At 38.8% G+C, this 22161-nt stretch overlaps 1 protein-coding gene across 1 annotated transcript in view; it reads right to left on the bottom strand.

Annotated features, from left to right (window-relative positions):
- Nucleotides 1-22161, bottom strand: part of LOC111142854 (NBPF member 26) — a 141492-nt gene that overhangs the window by 60020 nt on the left and 59311 nt on the right. Inside the window, 12 exon segments of the mRNA XM_022496209.1 lie at nt 3353-3444; nt 7851-7932; nt 8096-8263; nt 10891-11085; nt 11718-11897; nt 12603-12740; nt 12925-13038; nt 13920-14078; nt 15122-15334; nt 15475-15567; nt 15784-15903; nt 17067-17198. Of these exon segments, the coding sequence (XP_022351917.1) occupies nt 3353-3444; nt 7851-7932; nt 8096-8263; nt 10891-11085; nt 11718-11897; nt 12603-12740; nt 12925-13038; nt 13920-14078; nt 15122-15334; nt 15475-15567; nt 15784-15903; nt 17067-17198 (1686 nt within the window).

Below are 22161 nucleotides of genomic sequence, written 5' to 3'. Positions count from 1 at the left end.
CAGAGGAAGCAACATCTGTCACGTTCACATTTTAACCCTGAGGCCAAGGTTCTTCCATGTTGTATCACCATCAGCCTATCATGCAAGTGCCAACTACAAGATGAATAGTGCTCGACTGGGTCAGATCAATAAACCACACGGTGGGATACCAAAGGGTGTTTTATGGGAGGTGGTAACGGTAGCTTTAAGGATGCCCTTCACTTTAATTAGCACTAGAAAACATTTCAAATTTGCTTAATTAATGAGATTATGCTGCTTCAAAAATGAGCAGATGGGTGAATCCTCCCACCAACCCTGCAGGATCACTACTCTACTATTCCCCAGTTTACAGAGGAGGTGACTGAGGTGTAGAGAAATTAAGGAGCCTGTGCAAAGTCACAGAGCTAGGAAGGGGGAGATCCAGAATGTGAACTCCCCAGGAAGCAGACTCAGAACTCGAGGTTATAATGACTTTCCTGCAGATTCTACAGATCCATATACTCTTTATAGTAAGGGCAAGTTATTTGTAAGTACACATTGTAAGGAACTTTTGGTGGGGGGGAGGTTACTTATTTATCTGTCAGAGAGAGATGGAGGGAGAACACAAGCAATGGAGCAGTAGGCAGAGGGAGAAGGAGGCTCCCCGCTGAGCAGGGAGCCTGACGCGGGGCTCGAGCCCAGGACCCTGGGATCACGATCTGAGCCGAAGGCAGAAGCTTAACTGACTGAGCCACCCAGGCGCCCCCTGTAAGGAACTATCTGAAGATAATTAAAGGAAATAGGTGGGACAAAGAAGAGAGATGACACACAGCTAGTTTAAGGTATAGCCAAGCTTCCTAAAGAAAGCAGCACCTGTTTCTTTAAGATATAAAAATGTAAGTTATAAGCAGTAAAAATTTTACTTCGAATTCCACCGATGCTGATAGTTCACTATATGGGCTGGTGATTTATAACTACTCAAAGTATTTGATGCTCTGGGCTCCTGCGGCATGTTAGGAAGAAATGCTTCTCCTCCCATTTCCTTCCAGGTTGAAGGACCTCAGTTAATGTAACTCCTGACCTTTCTCCACTCCCTTTAGCCAGCGCCAGGCAGGGTAAAGGACTTATCTGAATGGTATGTTGGGGAAGAATAAACCAGGCATGCTTGACTTAGCTCCAGCTTTCTTTTTGGGAGGCACCTGCCTGCAGCAGGCCTGTTTTTGCCACTGCTTCTCCAAGAGCAGGCTCTTCCTCACCATGTAGAGTGGCTGCCAAGGCCCAGTGTCATCTGTGATTAGGCAGGTAAGACTACCGATTCTGGGAAATTGGCTAGCAGGCCCGCTGATTTTTGCATTACATTCTCTATTTTATCAGCAATGCAGTTGATAAAATACCAAACTGTCTGCCATGACCTTGTTTTATCTCTCTGTTTGTTCAGATCTTGGGTATGGGAAATGGAGTGCTACTTAGTAGGCCTCTTCAGAGACCTCTATCATTATATAGCCAGGTATTTTGCTCCATAGAAGAAAAATTCAAACACGAGGAAGAAAACATTATTACAGCAAGATAAAGGTCTGCAGTCAGGCAGACGTGGGTTTTGGGTTTTAAATCTGGGCATAATCTCCCTATAAGGCATTTAAACTGAGCTTCAGTTTCCTCAATTATAAAACGGAAATAATACCTACCTTTTAGGGCTATGTGAGAATAGAGAAAATGTATTTAAAAGCACCTGTCAGGCAATTAGTGAATGTTAACTACTACTACCACTACTACTACGACTTCAAGAGAGCAAGAAAAAAAATTTTTTTTCTTAAAAAAATCAAGAAAATTGACTTGGCTTTTGGTATACATTTAGTATCAGAGGGCATGTGAAAATGTGTGTGTATACACACACACACACATTGAGCTAAGAGGTTGGTAATTGATTAAGGACACAAAAATAAGCAACACAGCCAAATATAACTCACTCAAAATAACCATTCATAGTCTTATTAATTTTATGATCCCCCAAACAGGACAGAACCAAAAAGTAACACTACTCTGAATCAAGTATATATGAGAAAAACAGGAACAGCACATGGAAACCAAAATCTCCTGACATGAATAATCAGATAATGGCTAGGGAGAAATCCCAAAAAAGGAGGGGAGCTAGGGGATTTTTAAAACTGGAATTTGTAAATGCCACACAATTTCATATCCTCAAAACTTGAGGCATATAACAGGAGGCTGGTTGTAAGAAGAAATATAGTAATGAGAAGAGAAATTAAGAGGTACAACAAGATAATTTCACCATGAATATGAACACAGGTTTATTCTAGATCTAACTCTGGCTAAGAGGTGGAACAAATCTGAGAAGCCAAGTGACTAGCAAGGTAAACTTCGTGTACTTTTGATCCTCCAAAATAGATGCCCTGGCAACATAAAGCTTTTTAGTTTTAGTGGGTAACTCTGTCCTGTGGCTCTAATACTTCTTCCAAACCACAGCTGGATATACAATTGCTGTAAAGGGAGGGAGAAGGAGAAGGGATTCTGTAAGGCCAAGAGGCCTCTTCTAAGAAAATTCACGAAAACTCTATTGCTAGAAATACAGAATAATGGGAAAATGACCTGCTCCAAGTAATGACTTCTTGGCAAGTATTTTGAGTCACAAAAGACCTGAATTTAAATCTTTGCTTTGGTATGTCTTAGTTACATGACAGTTCCCCACCTCCATGGTTTGCTTTCATTTTGTTTTTTTTGAGAGAGCATGCATAAGCAGGTGGGGGAGAGGGGAAGAGGAAGAGAGAGAATCTTCAATCTCACACCCTTGAGATCATAAACTGGGCTGAAATCAAGAGTAAGACGCTCATCCGACTGAGCCACCCAGGGGCCCCTTCCTACCTCCACGTTTAAAAAAAAAAAAAAATCAGTGTTTCACCTTCTTCAACTATAAAATAGGGCCAATACCACCTAGTTTGCAGAGCTATAAGCTTTAGTGCTAATTTAAGTACCCAGAATAGTACGCTGCATATAGCAAGTACTCAATGAACATTATCGATCATTCCCAAAATTCCTCTGTTCCATGTTTCTAAAGTAATTTCATGGATCTGTCATAAGTCCAAGCAGCAATTATACAGTATGTCACGTTTTCCACCAGTTCTTTACAATTATTCCAGTCTGCAATGGGCAGAGAAAGCAGCCTTTGTCTTTTCAGCACTTGAAAGTTTAATGGTCTCCATTTAACAAAGAGCATCTTTTGAGAAAATGTATACATAAAGCAATTTCTGTTTTTCTCCAGAAAGGAAACTGCATCTGGACCTAGATATTATACTTGGACAACTATACTCTTTTAAATATAAACTATTTTGGAAGAAAATAATAGGAATTTTGAAATTAGGGTCACTAGAACACTCACCCGATTTTCTCTTTCTTTTTTAGCCATGAGTTCAAGTTCCTCTTTGGCATTATTCAATTCTTTTTCCAGCCCTGCAACTGTGTCCAAGTCTCCTAAAAATGACCACATAGCACTCATTTTAATCACTCTAACATCACTGACCTCTGCTGCTTTGTTTCTGTGGAATCTATTCTGAATACACAATCTCATGACGACAAAAATATATGCACAGATTGTTCGTTGCAGCATTATTTGTAATAATAAAACACTGAATCAATCAACATGCCTATAAAAAGAAGACTGAATAAACCACGGTATATCCATGCAATAAGGTACTATATACAACTTTAAGAAAGGATGAGGAAAGTGTTTATGAACTGATATGGAGTAATTTCTAAGAAACATTGTTAAGTGAAACAAGTTGGGTACAAAAGAATACATCTAGTGTAGTCTGTTTTATACTAGGAAAGGGGGAAATAGGAACACACACATACACATCACATACAGACATAGGACTGCTCTCTTACTTTGCAAAAAGAAATATAGGAAGGATAACCTAGAAATGAAATTGGTTGCCTTCAAGGGAGGGGTGAAAACCAGAGAGAAATGTTAGGGAAGTTGATGGGTCTTCTGAGCATACTTTTTTATATATTTGAATTTTGAACCATGTTAATGTTTTATTTTTAATGTGTAAAGTTAGTTCAATAACAATGGGGAATAAAAAGCCTAAAAATGAATATTAACATAAGTAAATGAACCTATATAATAGATAACATAAGCACCCAGAATTTTAAAAAATTAATCCAAATAATTTTTGAACTCACTATTCTAACTGTATACCCTCAGTGGGAGATAGTCTAAAGATTAAAAAAATAAAAGAAATCTTAAACATTATTTATAGACTTATTATTGATAGTGGTACTCACATAGCAATTCTAAACTACTTCTATGTATTGTGCAAGTGGGTAAATATATTCATGATAGAGGTAACCAGGTTTCTCAAGGTCAGAAAAAGGGCAGATACAAATACAAAATCAGGCAAAGAAAGAACTTGTGGTGTTAAATTAGAATGAGAGAAATCAGTATCAAATACAAACACAGACCCCTTAGCTCTGTTCACCTAAAAGGGCCTAAAAGCAAATGATACCTGTGGCCAAGAGCCCATCTCATACCCAGATATTAGTACCTAAATGCCATTACCCACTTAACCAACTTCAAGGAACCAGAGCTCTTTGAAGTAACGGGCAGTTCAAGGGCTGAGGCAGGGAAAGGGAAAGGTGATCACAGAACACCTTATTGTGGCAGCAAGTGTGGAAGTGCTGAAAAACTGATAACAACATACCGAAAGGACAAAGGAGCAGCTTGAAGGGGCCCCAATTGGCCAAATTGGGGGTAATTTGGGCATCAAATGTAATAAAGACAGAAACAGATAATAAAATATTTTTTTAAAAGAATCTATTAGAACATGTTGATATTTAAAAAAATGGAGTGGGGGAGACTAGGGAAAGGGTACCTCTTTATGAAAGAACATGTGCTAATTAATACACAGGAAGAAATTTTAGAAATATAAATCACTTTTTTAAACGTAATTGCTGCTTCAGGCAAGGTTGACAGGATGCTGGAAGCCCTGGATGAGTAGCCGTGGGGACACGGTCAACCTCTCAGGCTGCTGGGTGGCAGGGAGAAATGGCAGAAATGAAGTCTTCGTAATGCAAAGGTCTGGCAGATACGATCTTAACTAAGGAAAACACAAACTGCTATCATCTGCTCCTGATGTGGGTGCTGAGAAAGACCTCACCCTTGCAGTCTTGCCAAAAATGCTGAACTTGAATCGAACCATGAGGAAACAATCAGAGCCAGATTGAGGGCCATTCGCTGGCCCAGAGTCTTCAAAAATGCCAATGTCAAAAAAGACAAAAAAAGTCTAGAAAACTGTCTTAGACTAAAGGGACTAACGAGACATGACAACTAAATGCACACATGGTCCCAGAGGGGGAGACCCAACCATCGGGAACGTTCGTGGGACAACAGGAACTCTGGATATGAACTGTACGTCAGGTATGAGGACTATACCAAGGTTAAATTTTCTGAATGTGATAATTGTACTATAGTTATGTAGGAGAAAGCCCTTGTCCTCAGGAAATACAAAATGAAGTATTTAGAGATAAAGTGTCATGGTATCTAAGTAATTTTTTTTTTTTAAGATTTTATTTATTTGATAGAGACACAGTGAAAGAGGGAACACAAGCAGGGGGAGTGGGAGAGAGAGAAGCAGGCTTCCAACTCAGCCCGATGTGGGGCTTGATCCCAGGACCCTGGGATCATGACCTGAGCTGAAGGCAGATGCTTAGCAACTGAGCCACCCAGGTGTCCCCTCTAAGTAATTTTTAAATGGCTTAGAAAAAACATTCGTGTGTGTGCATGGGAAGAAATAATGCAAATGTGGCAAAATGTTAATAGGGGGTGAATCTTAATAAAAGTCTTTGTGGATATTCACTGTATGATTTTTACCACTTTTCTAGAAGAGTGAAATTTGCAAAATAAAAAATTGCGGAAAGGTACTTTTTTTGGAAAAAAAAAAAGGTAAATAGGGAGTAAATTAAACAAATCCAGCATTTCTTTATCTTTAACTAACAAAGTTTTCCTGAGAAAAAATAACTACTTGCATGACTTACCTATGGAATTCCATAATACCTTACACTATAACAAAGACACAAACTTTTTATTCTTTTTTTTTTTTTTTTTAAAGTAGCTCCATGCCCAGCCAAGCATGGAGCCCAGCATGGGGCCTGAACTCATGACCCTGAGATCAAGACCTGAGGAAAATCAAGAGTTGGATGCTTAACTGACTGAGCCACCCAGGCACCCCCTTGCATTTTTTAGTATCATTAAAAAAAATCTTAAGTTAATTCTCCAAATCCACAACCTTTCTTTCAGCATTATAATTACCATTTCACTAATAATGGTGAGCCCCTATTTCTATAACTCACAGGGTAAATCTCTTCCTTGAAGCTACCCTAGATCCCAACCTTCTGCTCTGTGAAAGTCAGAGACTCTAATAACCAGCACTCATTTAGGTTTTGCTCATACTCTTCCCAAAATTCATTTGTTTTTAGGGAGTTCAAGGCCTACAATCATCTCTTAGATGGTTTTGTTTTTTTGTTTTTGTTTTTAAGAAGGAGCTGTATTTAATTTAAAAAAGGGGGAGGGGTGTACCCCACAAATGATACAGTAATGAGGATACACAATTAAATCCCATAAGTATGACTGAAGGCTTTCACTGTGTTTGACGTCATCACAATGGAAGGCATAAAAAGTGGAGTAAATCAATGTTGATACAGTCCAATCTAGTCCATTAGGCAAGATGGTGCAAGAAGTCATTTAAATTAAAAGTGCCCTACCCTTACCTACATGGCTAGCAGACATGGAGAACACCACAGTGATGAATCCACAGAGATTTCTCCATGTAGCTATAAAAAATGTGTTGTCGAATGGCACATTGTCAAACACTGGAAAGGGGCGCCACAATGGACCTCTCTTTTTTAGGTACGAATGCTAGATTCAACTATCTCAACTAAGCAGAAAGTGGGCTCTTCTGCTGGGAATGCCAACCCTAATTCACTCTGTCTTGAAATATATACAGATTGTTTGTAGTAGCTACAGCAATGATATTTTCCTTGGGGTGCCAGGCTGTATGAAGGATTTTCTTGTTGAAGTCTAAGCTGTCAACACTTATTTCATCCTTCTTTCGCTTGCCACTTGCACAGACTTTTCGTGGTTTCAGAACCGTGCGAGGTTTGTTGTTTTCCCGTGATGCTTCTAGGGTTATGTGTCGCTTTGTGTTCCTGTCAAACATTCTGAAGAAATTATTGTAAGATCCAGTCATGACAACACTGTCAGATCCATTCCAACAACATTCAAATTTATCAAATATGCAGTCATTTTCATATAGTGAACAAAGTTTACTTCTGAGGTATTCATGAACCTGGTATGTTTCCACAGGCCTGTTTTCCATATTTAAGTCCCAAATTTTGACTGATAAATAGTCTCTAGTCATCATATATCGACCACTATCGACCACTCCTCACAAGTGATCTTGGCAAATAACTTAATGTACTCTGCCTCCCCCTCCCAACACTGTAATACAGGTTAGGTCAAGTTACTGTGAGTAGCCTCAGCCTGCTTGAAAGACACCCAGGAGAAGGTGTCAGCCCCGTGGTCCTATTGTGTAGGTCTGGAAAAACTACCTCCTGCATTTCTGAACCCCTGCAAAGCTATCTGTTAAGAATAATCAGGAGGCAGTTTCCCTGGGCCAAACTGTGTACTCAGAACAACAGCTTCAATTCAACAAAATAAGGGTAGCTCCTTCTAGAAGTGACATGTCTTCAGACTTTCAGGGGGAATCTAAACTTATTTTTTTCCATTAAGGTAGGAAAAGAGAGCCTTGGCCAAACCTATTAATAAAGTTACAGAAAGAAAAGACAGAAGATTACTTAGTGAAATTAAATTTGATACTTACCTAATGAGGACCTAGGTATACTGGTATCCCCTTTGGCAGTCAATGAAATGCTATCATCTTTGGAGGGTATATGCACTGAACCCTAAAAATCGGAAGAGTCAAGGGATTTAGAAAGGCACGGAACCATGATCACAATGACAAGGACCTGGAATGTTCTCACAATTTAGTATTAAAATGACCAAACTTATGCCTCTAACACAAAAAGGCAGTTAGCATGAACATTTACAAAAGCATGTAATACTTACTTGATCAGTCTGTTCTCCAAGATGGGGAAGGCTGGAGGTAACTTCGATGGGTTGGTTAGAAATGAGGGTTTGGGACACCATGAAGTCCTTCCCTCCTAGATACTGGCGCAGGGCCTGTAATTCTGAATTTCTTTCCATCAGCGCTCGTACCATCTTCTCTGTAGCGGCCTAGTAAGGAAATCACACACACCATTAGAAAGATACTCTAGAAAACAAAATTTGTGTTCTGAAGTTATTTGTTAAAAGACAATTGTTTATGAAAAGCCAGTGGGGCCCCCTAAAATAGTTCCCTTGCTTTCAGTTTATAGGGAAAAAACAGCAGATGAGTAGAAAGAAAGTCTCTCAGAGGAAGAACATTGGAAAAACTGAATATAACATACCTATTATGGATCAAACAATCTGAAATTGGCTCTGCCAGAACGCTATCAGGCTAAGTTATTACATTCTGGTTTGATGTCCTTTACTCTGGGAAACATGTGCCTGTGGCCTGGATGTTCTTTACCCACCCATTTGTTTGGTTTGCTCCCTTTACATCTTTGCCTACTGATACCTTATCGGATTGGCCTCCTCAGCATATCCTGTCTAAAACAGCCACCTTTCTCTACATCCAGTTCTCCCTGTCCTGCTAAGTTTTTACAATGCACTTACCATTATCTGATATATGTTCATTGTCTATCAACCGGATAGAAGTTTCCTAAGGGCAGGTTCTATGATGTTTTCTGCTGAATCACAAGAGCCCAGAACAGTATCTGGCACATAGTAGGGACTCAATGCACATTTATTGAATGAATCAATTACACAGAAATATTTTTATCAGACCATACAATCAGGAGAATCTGAACCTCAAAACCACGAAACCCAGTTTATTTAATTTCAAATCCCAGTTTTCTAAGACAGATGATGGCAGAGTAAGGAAAAGATTTAGAACATTATTTGTGACCATTACCACATTGAAAGTCTGCATTTAATAAAAAAATCTGGAAACAATAAACTAAGACTAAAATTACAGGGGGTAAAAGATGATGAATCAGGACTATACTAGCTGCACCAGCATACACTGTTTCTGGGAACAATTACTACTGCTTTAATGAGACGCTGAGCTCTTGTCAAAATTTCTAAGGGAAATAAAAAATAACCTTACATTTTTAGTAAGTAAAATTTGGGCTCTTCAGGGATTTGGACATAACCGAGGTAACAGTACATTATTAATTTGCCTGAATAAAAATCTGTAGACGTTATTATGGGAAAAAACATAATAGAGAACATATAAGATCTCTTATGTATATGAAATACCTGTGTACCAGCACTGTAAGATTAATATATCCCATGTTACTATAAATTATTTATTCTCATCATGGTCTTTTAAGAACACAATCTTTTTTCCTCTTAAGATAATTCATATTTTTTTTAAAGATTTTTTTTTTTTAGTTTATTTGACAGACAGAGGTCACAAGTAGGCAGAGAAGCAGGCAGAGAGAGAGGAGGAAGCAGGCTCCCTGCTGAGCAAAGAGCCCAATGCAGAGCTCGATCCCAGGACCCTGGGATCATGACCTGAGCCGAAGGCAGAGGCTTTAACCCACTAAGCCACCCAGGCACCCCAAGATAATTCATATTTTATAAGAATTTTAAAAAATGGGAAGCCTCCCTATGACCCTGCAATTGCACTACTGGGTATTTACCCCAACAATACAGATGTAGTGAAAAGAAGGGCCATCTGTACCCCAATGTTTATAGCAGCAATGGCCATGGTCGCCAAACTGTGGAAAGAACCAAGATGCCCTTCAACGGACGAAAGGATAAGGAAGATGTGGTCCATATACACTATGGAGTATTATCCCTCCATCAGAAAGAATGAATACCCAACTTTTGTAGCAACATGGACGGGACTGGAAGAGATGATGCTGAGTGAAATAAGTCAAGCCGAGAGAGTCAATTATCATATGGTTTCACTTATTTGTGGAGCATAACAAATAGCATGGAGGACAAGGGGAGTTAGAGAGGAGAAGGGAGTTGAGGGAAATTGGAAGGGGAGGAGAACCATGAGAGACTATGGACTCTGAAAAACAATCTGAGGGTTCTGAAGGGGCGGGGGGTGGGAGGTTGGGGGAACCAGGTGGTGGGTATTGGAGGGCACGGATTGCATGGAGCACTGGGTGTGGTGCAAAAACAATGAATACTGTTACACTGAAAATAAATTTAAAAAAAAATGAAAAAAAAAATGGGAAGCCTTCGGGGGGCTCAGTCAGTTGAGCATCTGCCTTCAGCTCTGGTCATCGAGCCCCACATTGGGTGCTCCGCTCAGCAGGGAGCCTGCCTCTCCCCACTTCTCCCTGTCTGCTGCTCCCTCTGCTTGTGCTCTCTCTCTCCCTCTCTCTGACAAATAAATAAATAAAATCTTAAAAAAAAATAGAGAATTAAGAAAAATATGTCAAGTATAAGTTCTCCCACAGCTTGGCTAGAAATAGAAAATATCACTCAAGTCTTGAGAATGTAGAATCAAAATACTCCAGAACCTTGTATTGCCTTCTGTCAAAATTATCAGAATATTAAGGAAAGAAAATGTACAATGAAGTTAATGAGTAAATGTACTATTTAAGCACCCTTCTCAATACAAAGTGCTCTACCAATATTGCATGCTCTGATAACAGATGTAAAACTGTAATCTAGGAAACAGACTGTTCCTAACAGAACAGACTGTAAAATGCCACACACGTACACACTATAATGTTCAAACACTCCCTATTCACAGACTAGAAACACACTGACACTCTTCTGGTCTGCACATTAGTCCTTACCTGGCTCTCCTGCTCCCTGGTGCTCATAGACTGAAGCAGGCCTTGAATCTCGAGTTCATGTTCCACTGCTTGTTTGTTTCGATCACTCAGCAATTCCTGCAGCATCCTTTCCTTTCGCTGTAGGCGCTGGCACAGCTCCTCTGCTATCTCACTCTGCCCTGGTCCGAGTTTACAGAGCAACGTGGCACTAAGATCCTAATATAGAAGGGACAGTGTAAGTTCTGGAGGAAAGAATTCCCTCTACTACATATCAAGGGGTTTATAAGAATCTGCTATAGGAGAAAGAGCTATGAGATTCCGGGGAGCAAATATCATGTTTTATTCTCCTTTGTTTCCCCAGATCTCGCACAGGCTTGGTACACAGAAGGCTGTAAATACATGCTCATGAATGAACACTAACAATACAGAAAAACACTCATAATGTCAACTTACATATTGTTTTCTGAAGTAGGCCCTTTCCCTATTTGCTCAGGATACATAACAGATGAAGATAAATGGACATGCAGTCCATGTATTTTTTTTTCCCCAGTATAACTTTTATAAGGCAACAGAAAATGATAAGCTGAAAAAGAATAATGAACACTATATTTCTTAGCATGGTGATGAGGTTCCTACCATTATACTGATAGGCTGTAGATGGTGGTTAAAACTGTGGAACCACACTGCCTGGGAGGCTTACTGGCTTTGTCACTTTCTAACTTGCCCAGGAACAGCAGGATGGTATTTAAGACTTGGGTCACTGGCACCCCCAGACCTAAAGAGTCCCAATCCAGGACTGAGATTATGTAATCACTAAACCAATTGCCTTTAATTAACTAAAGTCTTGCCTCCACTTCTTTGTTCCTATCATGCAGAGATGTCTGTAACTGCTGAATGATACTTTCTTGTTCCTTCTGCCAACGGCTAAATTTGGTTTCCCTTTCTTCTTTCAGCCATTGCAGGTTTTGACAGGTGGCAGATAACTGCTCTACTTCCAGGCCTTTGGCCCTCAGGAGACTCTCCATACTCTATAGTAACAAAGAAAACAAGGATAAGTCAAAGGACCACCCCAAACTCAGCAGGATAAATAAGATACTTGATCTGCCTTCAAATTATCTTCTAAAGTATCAATTTTTTGCAAAAGGAGAAAACTTTGTATCTGATCTAACAATGCCATACTAATCTTCGGTTTTAGAAACTCTCATCTAATTTATTTAGAGAAATAAATATAATGTATATGAAAAATGAAGTGTTTTTGAGGGGGCAGGCTATGCTACAGAGGAAGTGAAGGACTTCTTTAAGAAGTGGCAGATGGTTAAATATATAAGCTTTATATATAAGCTTCTATAACAAGTGTTCTGACTGGCTATACAAGGATATGCATATAATATTAATGAGAAAACAACAGTAAAACAGCTGTATGGGCAATGCTTACATAAAAGTATTCAGATATTGATGAGGATTAGAAAGAAATCAGAAAGTGTGCCTGGAAATCCATAATCACTGCTTCCCCCTTGAACTCCACAACAGAAGTACTAACACTTCTCAATTCCTAATCTACAATGATGAATAACTATTTTTGTTGCTTTCGTATTTTCTTTCTTAACCCACTGAGCCACCCAGGCGCCCTCGTATTTTCTTTCTTATAAAGCAAATACCTTGGTTTTCAGAAAATGAGGGAAAGGGTTGATGCTTCGGGCTTAGCATCCCACTACGGAAGACTGTGCTCTTACCTGCATGGTAGCTTCATTAGAGGAGAGAATACCACGCAGTCTCTCTAAGTCATGATCTCGCTCTCGCATAGCGAGATGAAGTTGACGCAGTTCTTTTTCTTTCTCTTCCAGAGTGGAGAACTTTTCATCTATAGCCCGCTGCAAGGAAAGTAAGGATCTTAAACCTCCTTAGGATTCACTATTGTGATCACACTTACTCAATAAAAATATAAAGGAAGGGAAGACCAACTCCAAAAAGCAGCAAATTAAGGAGACACATATTTCTGAGTACCTATGTGAAGAGAATAATCCATAGCGCCGTAAACAAAATTAAGGTGCATACCTCTAGAGCAACATCTCGATCTTGTATTCGCTGTCGAAGTTTCTCAAGCAGCATTTCATCTGCTTCAAAGGTTTTGTCTGACTTATCTCGATACTGCAGGAGCTCCCGAAATTCCTAATGAGACCAAAACATACTTCTCTTTATTCATTTATCCAATATTCAGTGAATTCCTACACTTTGCCAAACAATTTGTTATTCAGGATAAAAAACAAAATGTGATCACTCAAGGAAAACACTGGTTAGCAGAGATAACAGATATACAAATTGTTAACTACTGTACACATGTGTACACGTGTGTGTATAAATATATGTACACATTATGTATATGGAGTGTGTATGTCTGCATAGCTAGCTCCTGGGAATACAGGCTGCACTGTCTAAATCTGTCTGAAGGCGTCACTAAAGATCTCACAAAAGAGATTACATTTGCTCTGTGAGCCTTAAGAACTGGGAGCTTCCCAAGTGAAGAGCTGGTGGGGTATTTCTATCAGAGGAAAAAAATGTATACACAATACACATACACTATGAAAAAACTGTATGCTCAGCAGAATGTACGGGATTCAATGGGACTGAAGCTTAGAGCAGGAGACCGATTACAGTCTTCTTCAGTGTTCCATATTTTCCCTCATTCATTTATCACGTAAGTAACTGGAAATTTCTACACAGATGTCCTCATCTACTAGACTGAGAACAATGGTCACACCTCTGTCTTCCCAGCACTAGCATAGTATCTGGTTCAAACAGGTGTTCAATAACTACTTCCTGAATATTGCTTAGGTCTTTTAGGTCTATATTTATTATCTCGTACACTTGCTGGTTAGCATTGTGGTTCATGAATCGTACTTTCTATTTATTTTGAATCCTCCTGGTTCCCACCTCTCAATGCTGTACATGTAACAGGTACTCAACACAGGTGAACTAATCTGAGATCACATGAACGGAACTTTCAGAGCTCTATGAGCCCCGTTTCAGTTAAAATCATTATGTAGACTCACCTGAAGCAGCTGCTCTTTGTGACTCAGACTCTGGTTTAGGCGTTGAATGTGTTGCTCATGGGTTCTAATCTCATTGTATTTTTCAGTCTCCAGGGTACGAAGCTGTTGGCTCTTACTCTGCAATTCTCCTTGGAGCTGCTGCAAGGCTTTTCGTAATTCCTGAATTAAACAGATTCCCTTTTTCAAACTATCTAAAATTTTCACACGGTTAATAGATAGGGAGGCCTTAAAACTTTCAAGGCATACAGAATAAAATAAATATAAAATAGCAGAAAAGTTCCATTCTTACAATTACTCTAGAAATATTATACACGAATCAAATAGGATATGGGAAATTGTGGGAACTGTGAATGGTGGGAAGATGTAAATTTCATATTATGTAGTTTAATACTTACTCTCTAGTTTAAAAATGATAGCTCTATATAACTACTAAGCAGAACCCTGTTCCACTGTAACCCTGGATAAGCTCAAGAATAGAATATTTCTATCATCCAATAACATCTTAAAAAAAAAAAAAACTGATAGCATATGCTCTAACCTAACAAGATAAAGGAACCAATTAAGAATGTTTTATTTTTTTTTTTAGGGGTGGAATTATGGACATTGGGGAGGGTATGTGCTATGGTGAGTGCTGTGAAGTGTGTAAACCTGGCGATTCACAGACCTGTACCCCTGGGGATAAAAATATATTATACATTTATAAAAAATAAAATTAAAAAAAAAAAGAATGTTTTATTTTTTTTTAAAGATGCAGCTAATTGTGCATGCCATTCCTTTGACCTTGCTTGTTGTTCCCCACTATTCTGTCTTGCTAAATTTTACCACTCTTCAAGAATAACCCGAGATAGCTCCTCCTTCATGAAGCTTTCCCTGCCTCCCTTCCTCAGCACTTCCTATATATTCCTGTAGGGCCGAAATATAGCTCCTTTACCTCATTTCAGTATTCACACAAAAATTCTGTTTATGTGACTGTCTCATAATAAATACAAGTAACTTCACAGGAAAGAGCTTGTGATATTGACTCTTGTTATTTCCAGAACACAACCCAGTGTCTGGCACATGGTATGAGGGCAATATATGTAGAACTGAATTCTTCGATTAAGCCAGTGACTCAACAAAGGATTCAACACAAACCATCCTGATAAGAAGTTATTATCAGGGCAAAGTCAGCATCTCGGACCACAAAATGACTGCCAATTTACCTGGTTATGTTTCCAAGACGCCTCTTTCTGCTGTTCTCTTTCATGGGCGGCGGCCTCTATAAATTGCACACATCGTTTGGCATCAGCCAGTTGGCGTTCTTTTTGACGCACTGCCCTCTGGAGTTTCTGTATTTCCAGCTGGCTATAGAATAAAGCACTCTGAAGATCAAGCAGAGCTACCTGTTGCTGGGCTGGGGAAGTACCCTCTGAGTTCTGAAAAAAGAGGAAAAATCATCCTCACAAGGAGGGCAAGCACCAAGCCGCTGAGAAGATCAACCAAATCAAAACCGTGACCGAACACGGCACTTTCTCAACTGCGGGCTTGCCTCCCGTCCTATGTGACCCTCACATACATGAAGTTGTCCAAGTTGGCTTTGGTGCAGCATTTCTCGAAGCTTTGCCATCGTGTCGTTTTGACCTTCAATCACCTGGTACAACTCCTCAGTCTGAAGATGAGACAGGGAGTACCAGCCATATTAGTAAACTAAAAATAAATTCCATGATCTCACCTGTACAGATTTTAGAAATACCGATTTAGATTACATTATGGTTTTTCTAGGCTCACATCTCTTAGTCTGATGATCTGTTTCTACAAAATACACATTACCTACTTTGATGGAACAAATAATTCCCTCACAGATCCCTGATTGCCCAATATTTACCTCATTTTCCCTGCTTTTCAGAGTTTCCTTGAGGCTTTGAATTGTACCATCCTGCTTCTGAGATGACTCCTGAGCAGACTTGAGTTCACAGCTCATTTCATTCAGTTTCTCTTGAAGAATCTGATTTCAGCAAAGAAAAAGTTTGTTAGGTCAACTTCTTTTAACTTCAAATGCAACCAGAAAGTCTTTCCTCAAGTCTAGGCTTCCCCACATGTAGTAACCATTAAACCTTAAATCATCCATTAAGGCAAAGTAGAAGGAAAATTAAATACTTCCTTCAATATTCAATTGCTTCAATTCTCATGTATTGAGCTTTCTCTATAATGGGCAGCTATACACTTGTCCACACGAGTCACTGTGGATTCTTTCTCTTTCTCTCTCTTTTTTTTTTTTTTTTTTTTTTTGAGAAAGAGAGAGTGGGGGGAAGTAGGGGCAGGGAGAGAGGGCGTGGGGAAGTAGGGGCAGGGAGAGAATCTTAAGCAGGCTACTGCCCAGCACAGAGCCCATCACGGGGCTCGATCTCATGACCCTGAGATCATGACCTCAGCTGAAATCAAGAGTTGGACGCTTAACCCTTAACCCTTTGTTAAAAGGATCCCTCACCATGGGTCCTTTAAACAAAGCCCAAGGAGCTCTGCTCTCTAGGACAGGATGGAACACTACAAGGGTACAACAGACCAGAAGCTCAGCATTCAAATTGTAGGCACTGATAAAATTTTCTTCTAAGCAAATGCCTCCTTGGGCTCTAAGGGGTAAGAAGTTAAGCTAAAATCAAAAGCATAAACCTCCTGTCTTGGTGCCTTATACAGTTAAAGACTACATTCAAGTTTTAATTACAGATCTAAAAGGCACCAGAAATTCTGATCTGTGCAGAGCAGGCTAAAATCTTGATGAGAGCTAAAGGAAAGAACTACACTTTTAGCGACACATGAGTGGCTCAGACGTTAAGCATCTGCCTTCAGCTCAGGTCATGATCCCAGAATCCTGGGATCCAAGTCCCTCATCGGGCTCCCTGTTCAGCGGGGAGCCTGCTTCTCTCTCTCCGGTTCCCCTGTGCATGTGTTCCCTCTCTCGCTATCTCTGTCACAAATAAATAAAATCTTAAAAAAAAAAAAAAAAAGGAAGAAGAAGAACTACACTTTTAATCGAAAGTATTCCTCAGAGCAACAGGAATACACAATACCCACCTCCCAAGTCCCACTCAGAGAGGTTAAGAGCCTCAGCTAGAGCCAGTCACATCCTCAGGAAGCCCTGTCTCCTCCAAGAGCCTGGACTGATCATACCTTGTTGGTGGCCTCTGTTTGCTGGATTTTTTCCTGGAGTTCTGCCAAGTGGGAATCAGATACAGACTGCTGAGTTATAATGGTCTCATCTGAATTCAGCTTTTGTTGTTTGAGTAACTCTTCAGTCACGGGCTAGGAAGAAGCAGCAAGACAAGTTGAGTTAAATGTAGCCAACAATAAATTTTATCTTCAAATGTCTCTGGCATCTTTTGGCAGAGACTTAGAAAACCAAATTGTTGCATGGCTTATCAGTACAAATTCCTAAAGACAGTCCTAAGCAAATAATTCAGAGTTTAAAGAGAAGAGAGGATTGAAAAAAGAAAATGCTTTAGATAACCAAATACACACTTTATGCTATTTCTAATCAGGGAATTCAATAATTAAATCTCTACGATCCCTAAGAGCTAGAAAAAGTATAGTTCAACTATGCCTGTTCACATTATTAGAAAATGGGCAGATTTTGAATATGGACTATGCATTATAATATTTTATCAATACTATATTTCCTAAATTTGGTAATTATATTATAGTTATATAAGAGATATTCTTGTTTTTAGGTAATATATGCTTATGTAGTATAAAGACTCATTAATATCTGCAGATGGTCTAGGAGTAAAGAAAATAATGTTTCTATAGGACAGTGGGAGTGGAACAGCAAATGTAGCAAAATATTTGTAACTGGTGAATCTGGAAAAATGTTAGCAATATGTGAATGTGGGAGTTCTTTGTATTTCTCTCATGACCTCTCTACAAATTAAAACTGATTTTGAAATAAAAAGTAAAAATAAATTAAAAACAAATTTCAAAATCCATGATGGTCTGGGAAAGAGGTATGTTTCACAGGAATATCAATTCATCAAAAAGACTCAGGAGAAAAAAAACACGTATTGTTTACATAACGTAACAATGAATCAGGCTAAGATAAACTTAATGAACTGAACCTATTATTCATTATGAGCTAAGCGTACTAAAATAAAACTATAGGAATTCACTGTGGCATGAAAATCCATCTTCTTTCACCTTGACCCTTCCTACTCACCCCTGACACCTACTCCAGTTAGGAAAAATTTAAATCCATTAGGAAGAAGAAAAGGGCAACTACTGTTCATTTTCCCTTTCCTTCACGCTTCCAAACCCTTAACACCACCTTCTAGACAGTGGGGTTAGAGCTTACCTTAAATCCCTTCCTTTCAGCAACTAACTGAAAGTGCAGATTTCAGGAAAAAAAAAAAAAAGTTTTTTATTCTTCCAATGCTATTTATCAATTTTTTAAAACATCTGTTAAGTATCATAATATGCAAAGCACTGTGGGAGCTGGGAGTGAGGAACAATATAATAAAGGAATAAGGAAATACATAAAATACCAGATAGTGACACGCCCTATGTTGTAAAACTGAGAAGCATTATAGCGTAGTAAAGTTACTCTAAGTTGGTTGACCAGTTAACTACTTTAAACTGGTTAAATGGAGACCTGCAGGAAAGAAAGCCAATCCTTCAGAACAATCTAGGCAGAAGGAACAGCTAATGAAAAAGGTTTACAGTGGCTATGAGCCTGGGACAGAAAGGTCTATGAGGTTAGAGTAGCACTTTCCCATAGAAATACAATGTGAGCCACGTATGTAATTTAAAATTTTGTAGTAACTTCATTGACTAAAGTAAAAAATAAATAGATGAACTCAATTTCAATAAAATATTTTATCTGAGCCAATATATTATATCCAAAGAATTGTCACAGACAGGTAGTCAATATAAAAATTACCAACAAAGTATTTTACTTTCTTTCATACTCAATCTCTGAAACTCATGGTGTCCTTTATACACAGCATATCTCAATTCAAACTAGCCACATTTCAAGGGCTCAATAGCCCTGTGCGGATGGTGGCTACCTTGCCGGCTAGCCCAGGGCTAAGGCAGACTAAGCACAGGGGAGAGGAAGCCAGGGGCCAGGCCAAACAGAGCTTCCACAGTGGGATTAATGAAGCTGGAATTCATTCTCACTGAAATTAGAAAAGGAATGCAGTTGTATTTATATTTTAAAAAGGTCATATAGCTGTGGTGATTGGACTGGGGAAAGCCAGTAGGAATAGGGAGACCACACAGGAGACTGCTTCAGTAGTGTAAGTGAAAGAGAATAGTGGCTGGGATGATAGTGGTAGGAATGGAGTGGGAGAGAAATAGACCCATTTGGATATTTGTTGTTGTGGGTGTAACAGGGAATCTTGCCCTGAAGCACTGTGAATTATGTCACACCGTGGGAGCGGTAACGGTATGAACAGATATTTAAAACAATTCTAACTGATAAATAATTTTATCCTTGATTTAATGATAAAACACTCTGCAAAACTCCGTTTCTCAGTTCCTCAAGTGTAAAACACCTTTACAGTGATGTCTATTATAAATATTTTCCAAATTTAAACCATAACAAGCAGAATTCAAGAAAATAGCTGCAGGTTTAAAATGGCAGGGAAGATGGTCCTATTTATTCACTTTATTTTATTTTTTTAAAGATTTTATTTCTGTATGTATTTGAGAGAGAGAGGGCACAGAGGTAGAGTGGGAGGGAGAAGCAGACACCCCAACAAGCAGAGAGCCCAATGCAGGGTTCAATTCCAGGACTCCAAGACCATGACCTGAGCTGAAGGCAGACACCCAACCTACTGAGCCACCCAGGCTCCCCTATTCACTTTAAATCAAAGAATCTCAGAGCTGTGACAGAAACTTTATAAACTAACCATCTGGTATAATCCCGTCATACATTGGAAGAAACGGAGAATTAGAGAGAATAAGGAAGGTCCCAAACTACACAGGAAATCAGGAAAAGGGTCCTGTTAAACCAAATGCACTAAAGCTGGGAATGTACCTTTCAATCTCCATATAAACCCATTGCCTACCATAATGCCTGGAATATTGTAGGGACCAAAAGTGTCTGTTTAATAAGAGAACAAGAACAAAAACCAATAAAAACGGGCCTGTCTCCTAATGTCCAGTCTATAGTGCTCTAATCCTTCAGTGGCTCTTTAGAAATAAGACCAGATAGATATTTAACAAAGACATTTTAACAGCAACTTTAAAGCCAAAAATTGCCACAGAATAGTACGTGGTGAATCTGATTTAATCTGAATCCATCTTGGCATTAATAATCGCAGGAAACCTCTAATTCGGAAAATGTGATGTACTGACCTAAAGGCTGGAAGATGTTTGCTCTGTCTTTATTTATAACACTTAGTTATTGAACATCACAGAAAAATGTCCTTTCAGATAGCAGTCTGCCAAAAGACCACTTAGCAAAGTTCCCTGAGTTAATAGCTCAGAGTGAATTCTTGAGAAGTATCACGTACATAAACCAATCATTCCTAAGACAATTTTATAAAACCTGAAATCAGTAATACTCAATTTGGCTGAATCAGTGCTAATTTGCAGACTACAGGTTACTAAAATCAAGTTACAATACTAATGTAATTTTAAATTAGACTCTCTTTGACTCTTTTAGGACAAAAAGCTTTCCAGGATCAGAAAAGAGAATTGCTTCCAGGCCTGACACTGCATAAGATGAGACCTTTAGGCTAAAAAGGCAGTTAATTAGATCTTCTGTATTAACAGCATTTTCCCTGGCACTTCCTAGTCCTCACAAGAGCAAGTCTTAGATCCGGAACTGCTGTGGTTTTCTATCCTATTGTTTTGAAAACGGGAAATACAAAAGAGCTATCAACTAGCATAAAATTAAAGGCCTAATCTTTGAGCGGCACCTAATGGATACACCTTCCAAAGGGCCTATCTAGATTAAGTAGCTAAACTATGAGAGGAATAAATTTCCCATAGCTACACAGGGCCAGACCCTAGTGTTGCAAGGCTTAGAGCAAATATCTGCTCTGTGAATTTAGATGGAATAGAAAATTGCACATGAGCCAGAGCTGAATTGATGTTTACTAATCGACCACACCCCTGCTATCACCACTTTTCTAGTTCAGGGCCACACAATAAAGAAGTAAATTACCAGCTAGAATAAGGCTTCAATAGCTTTCTTTAGATATTTAAACTACCTTGGGTTTTCAAGCATAAATTCTGCAGAAGGCAAATAAGTCAATTTGCCTAATTCCAGAAAATTAGTAAGCAGGAATACCACATTGCTGCTATTTTTCTTTAATATAAGAAGAGAAAGAAACGCAGCAATCAGAAGGAACTCTGATGATGATATTTAATAGTGTATAGAATGGGTACGTGGAGGATTAAACAAAGAAATCAAAATGACCTTCCAGAACAATCTTCCTCTTTAGGATGGGAGCTTCTCTTTGTATTTGTAGCAGAACTTAATTAAAGAAAAAAAATTTTCTTTCATGGTTTTTTCTTTCTATAAACTAAAAACAGAAATGCCAAAATTAATTTACATTTATTTCTACTCTTTTCACATTTGTTCAGAGAAATAGACAAAAACCAGTCTGCCTTTGTCCCAGTTGGCTGGGGTTCAGACATACAGCACAACAGGCGTTAAGGAGCTCAAAAGTCAACCAGACGTAAAACAACAGATCAGAGGCCCCCAATACAGATTTTATTTCCAAACACTCTGAGTCCAATTTAATTTATTTCTCCCCCACATCCTTAATTATTGAAGAAAATGGCATAGCTAATTAAATGCCATTATTCATATTCTCAGTGCTCTGTTTTCATTACTCTACAAACAGTAAAAAGAATGTTAGCCAAGTGACAGCAGAAAGATCACACACTAAAGGTCTATTTTTTTCCAGTGTCCAAATGTAATGAAGCAAAGGGACTTGACCTAAAAGTAGAGTTATTATAGTTTAAATGTGCTCATTAAGATGGCAATTTTCTTCACTGATTCCCTAAAGAATCTCCTTGGAATCCTTCGGTTACAGAAAGAAGGTTCTTTTTTTAAAATAAGTATTATTTAAATCAATATATATCAGGAAATGTGATTTCATATACAGAATAAAAAAGTTTTGGCTGAGAATGGTTAAGAATCTTTGGCTCTTTCTGAGTCATTTAAATCATGAGCTTTCCTTACCTCTAAATTGAAACCCTGCATGAGACGGTCTTTAAAATCCTTCCCAGTGCTCAAACTTGTTGAATCCAGGCACCA

This window comes from Enhydra lutris, unplaced genomic scaffold (assembly GCF_002288905.1).
Source record: "Enhydra lutris kenyoni isolate GAN:26980312 unplaced genomic scaffold, ASM228890v2 scaffoldscaffold9, whole genome shotgun sequence".
In the NCBI taxonomy this organism is placed as follows: domain Eukaryota; kingdom Metazoa; phylum Chordata; class Mammalia; order Carnivora; family Mustelidae; genus Enhydra; species Enhydra lutris.
The sequence above is the reverse complement of the archived record's forward strand: the minus strand, read 5'-3'. Positions and strand labels throughout refer to the sequence as shown.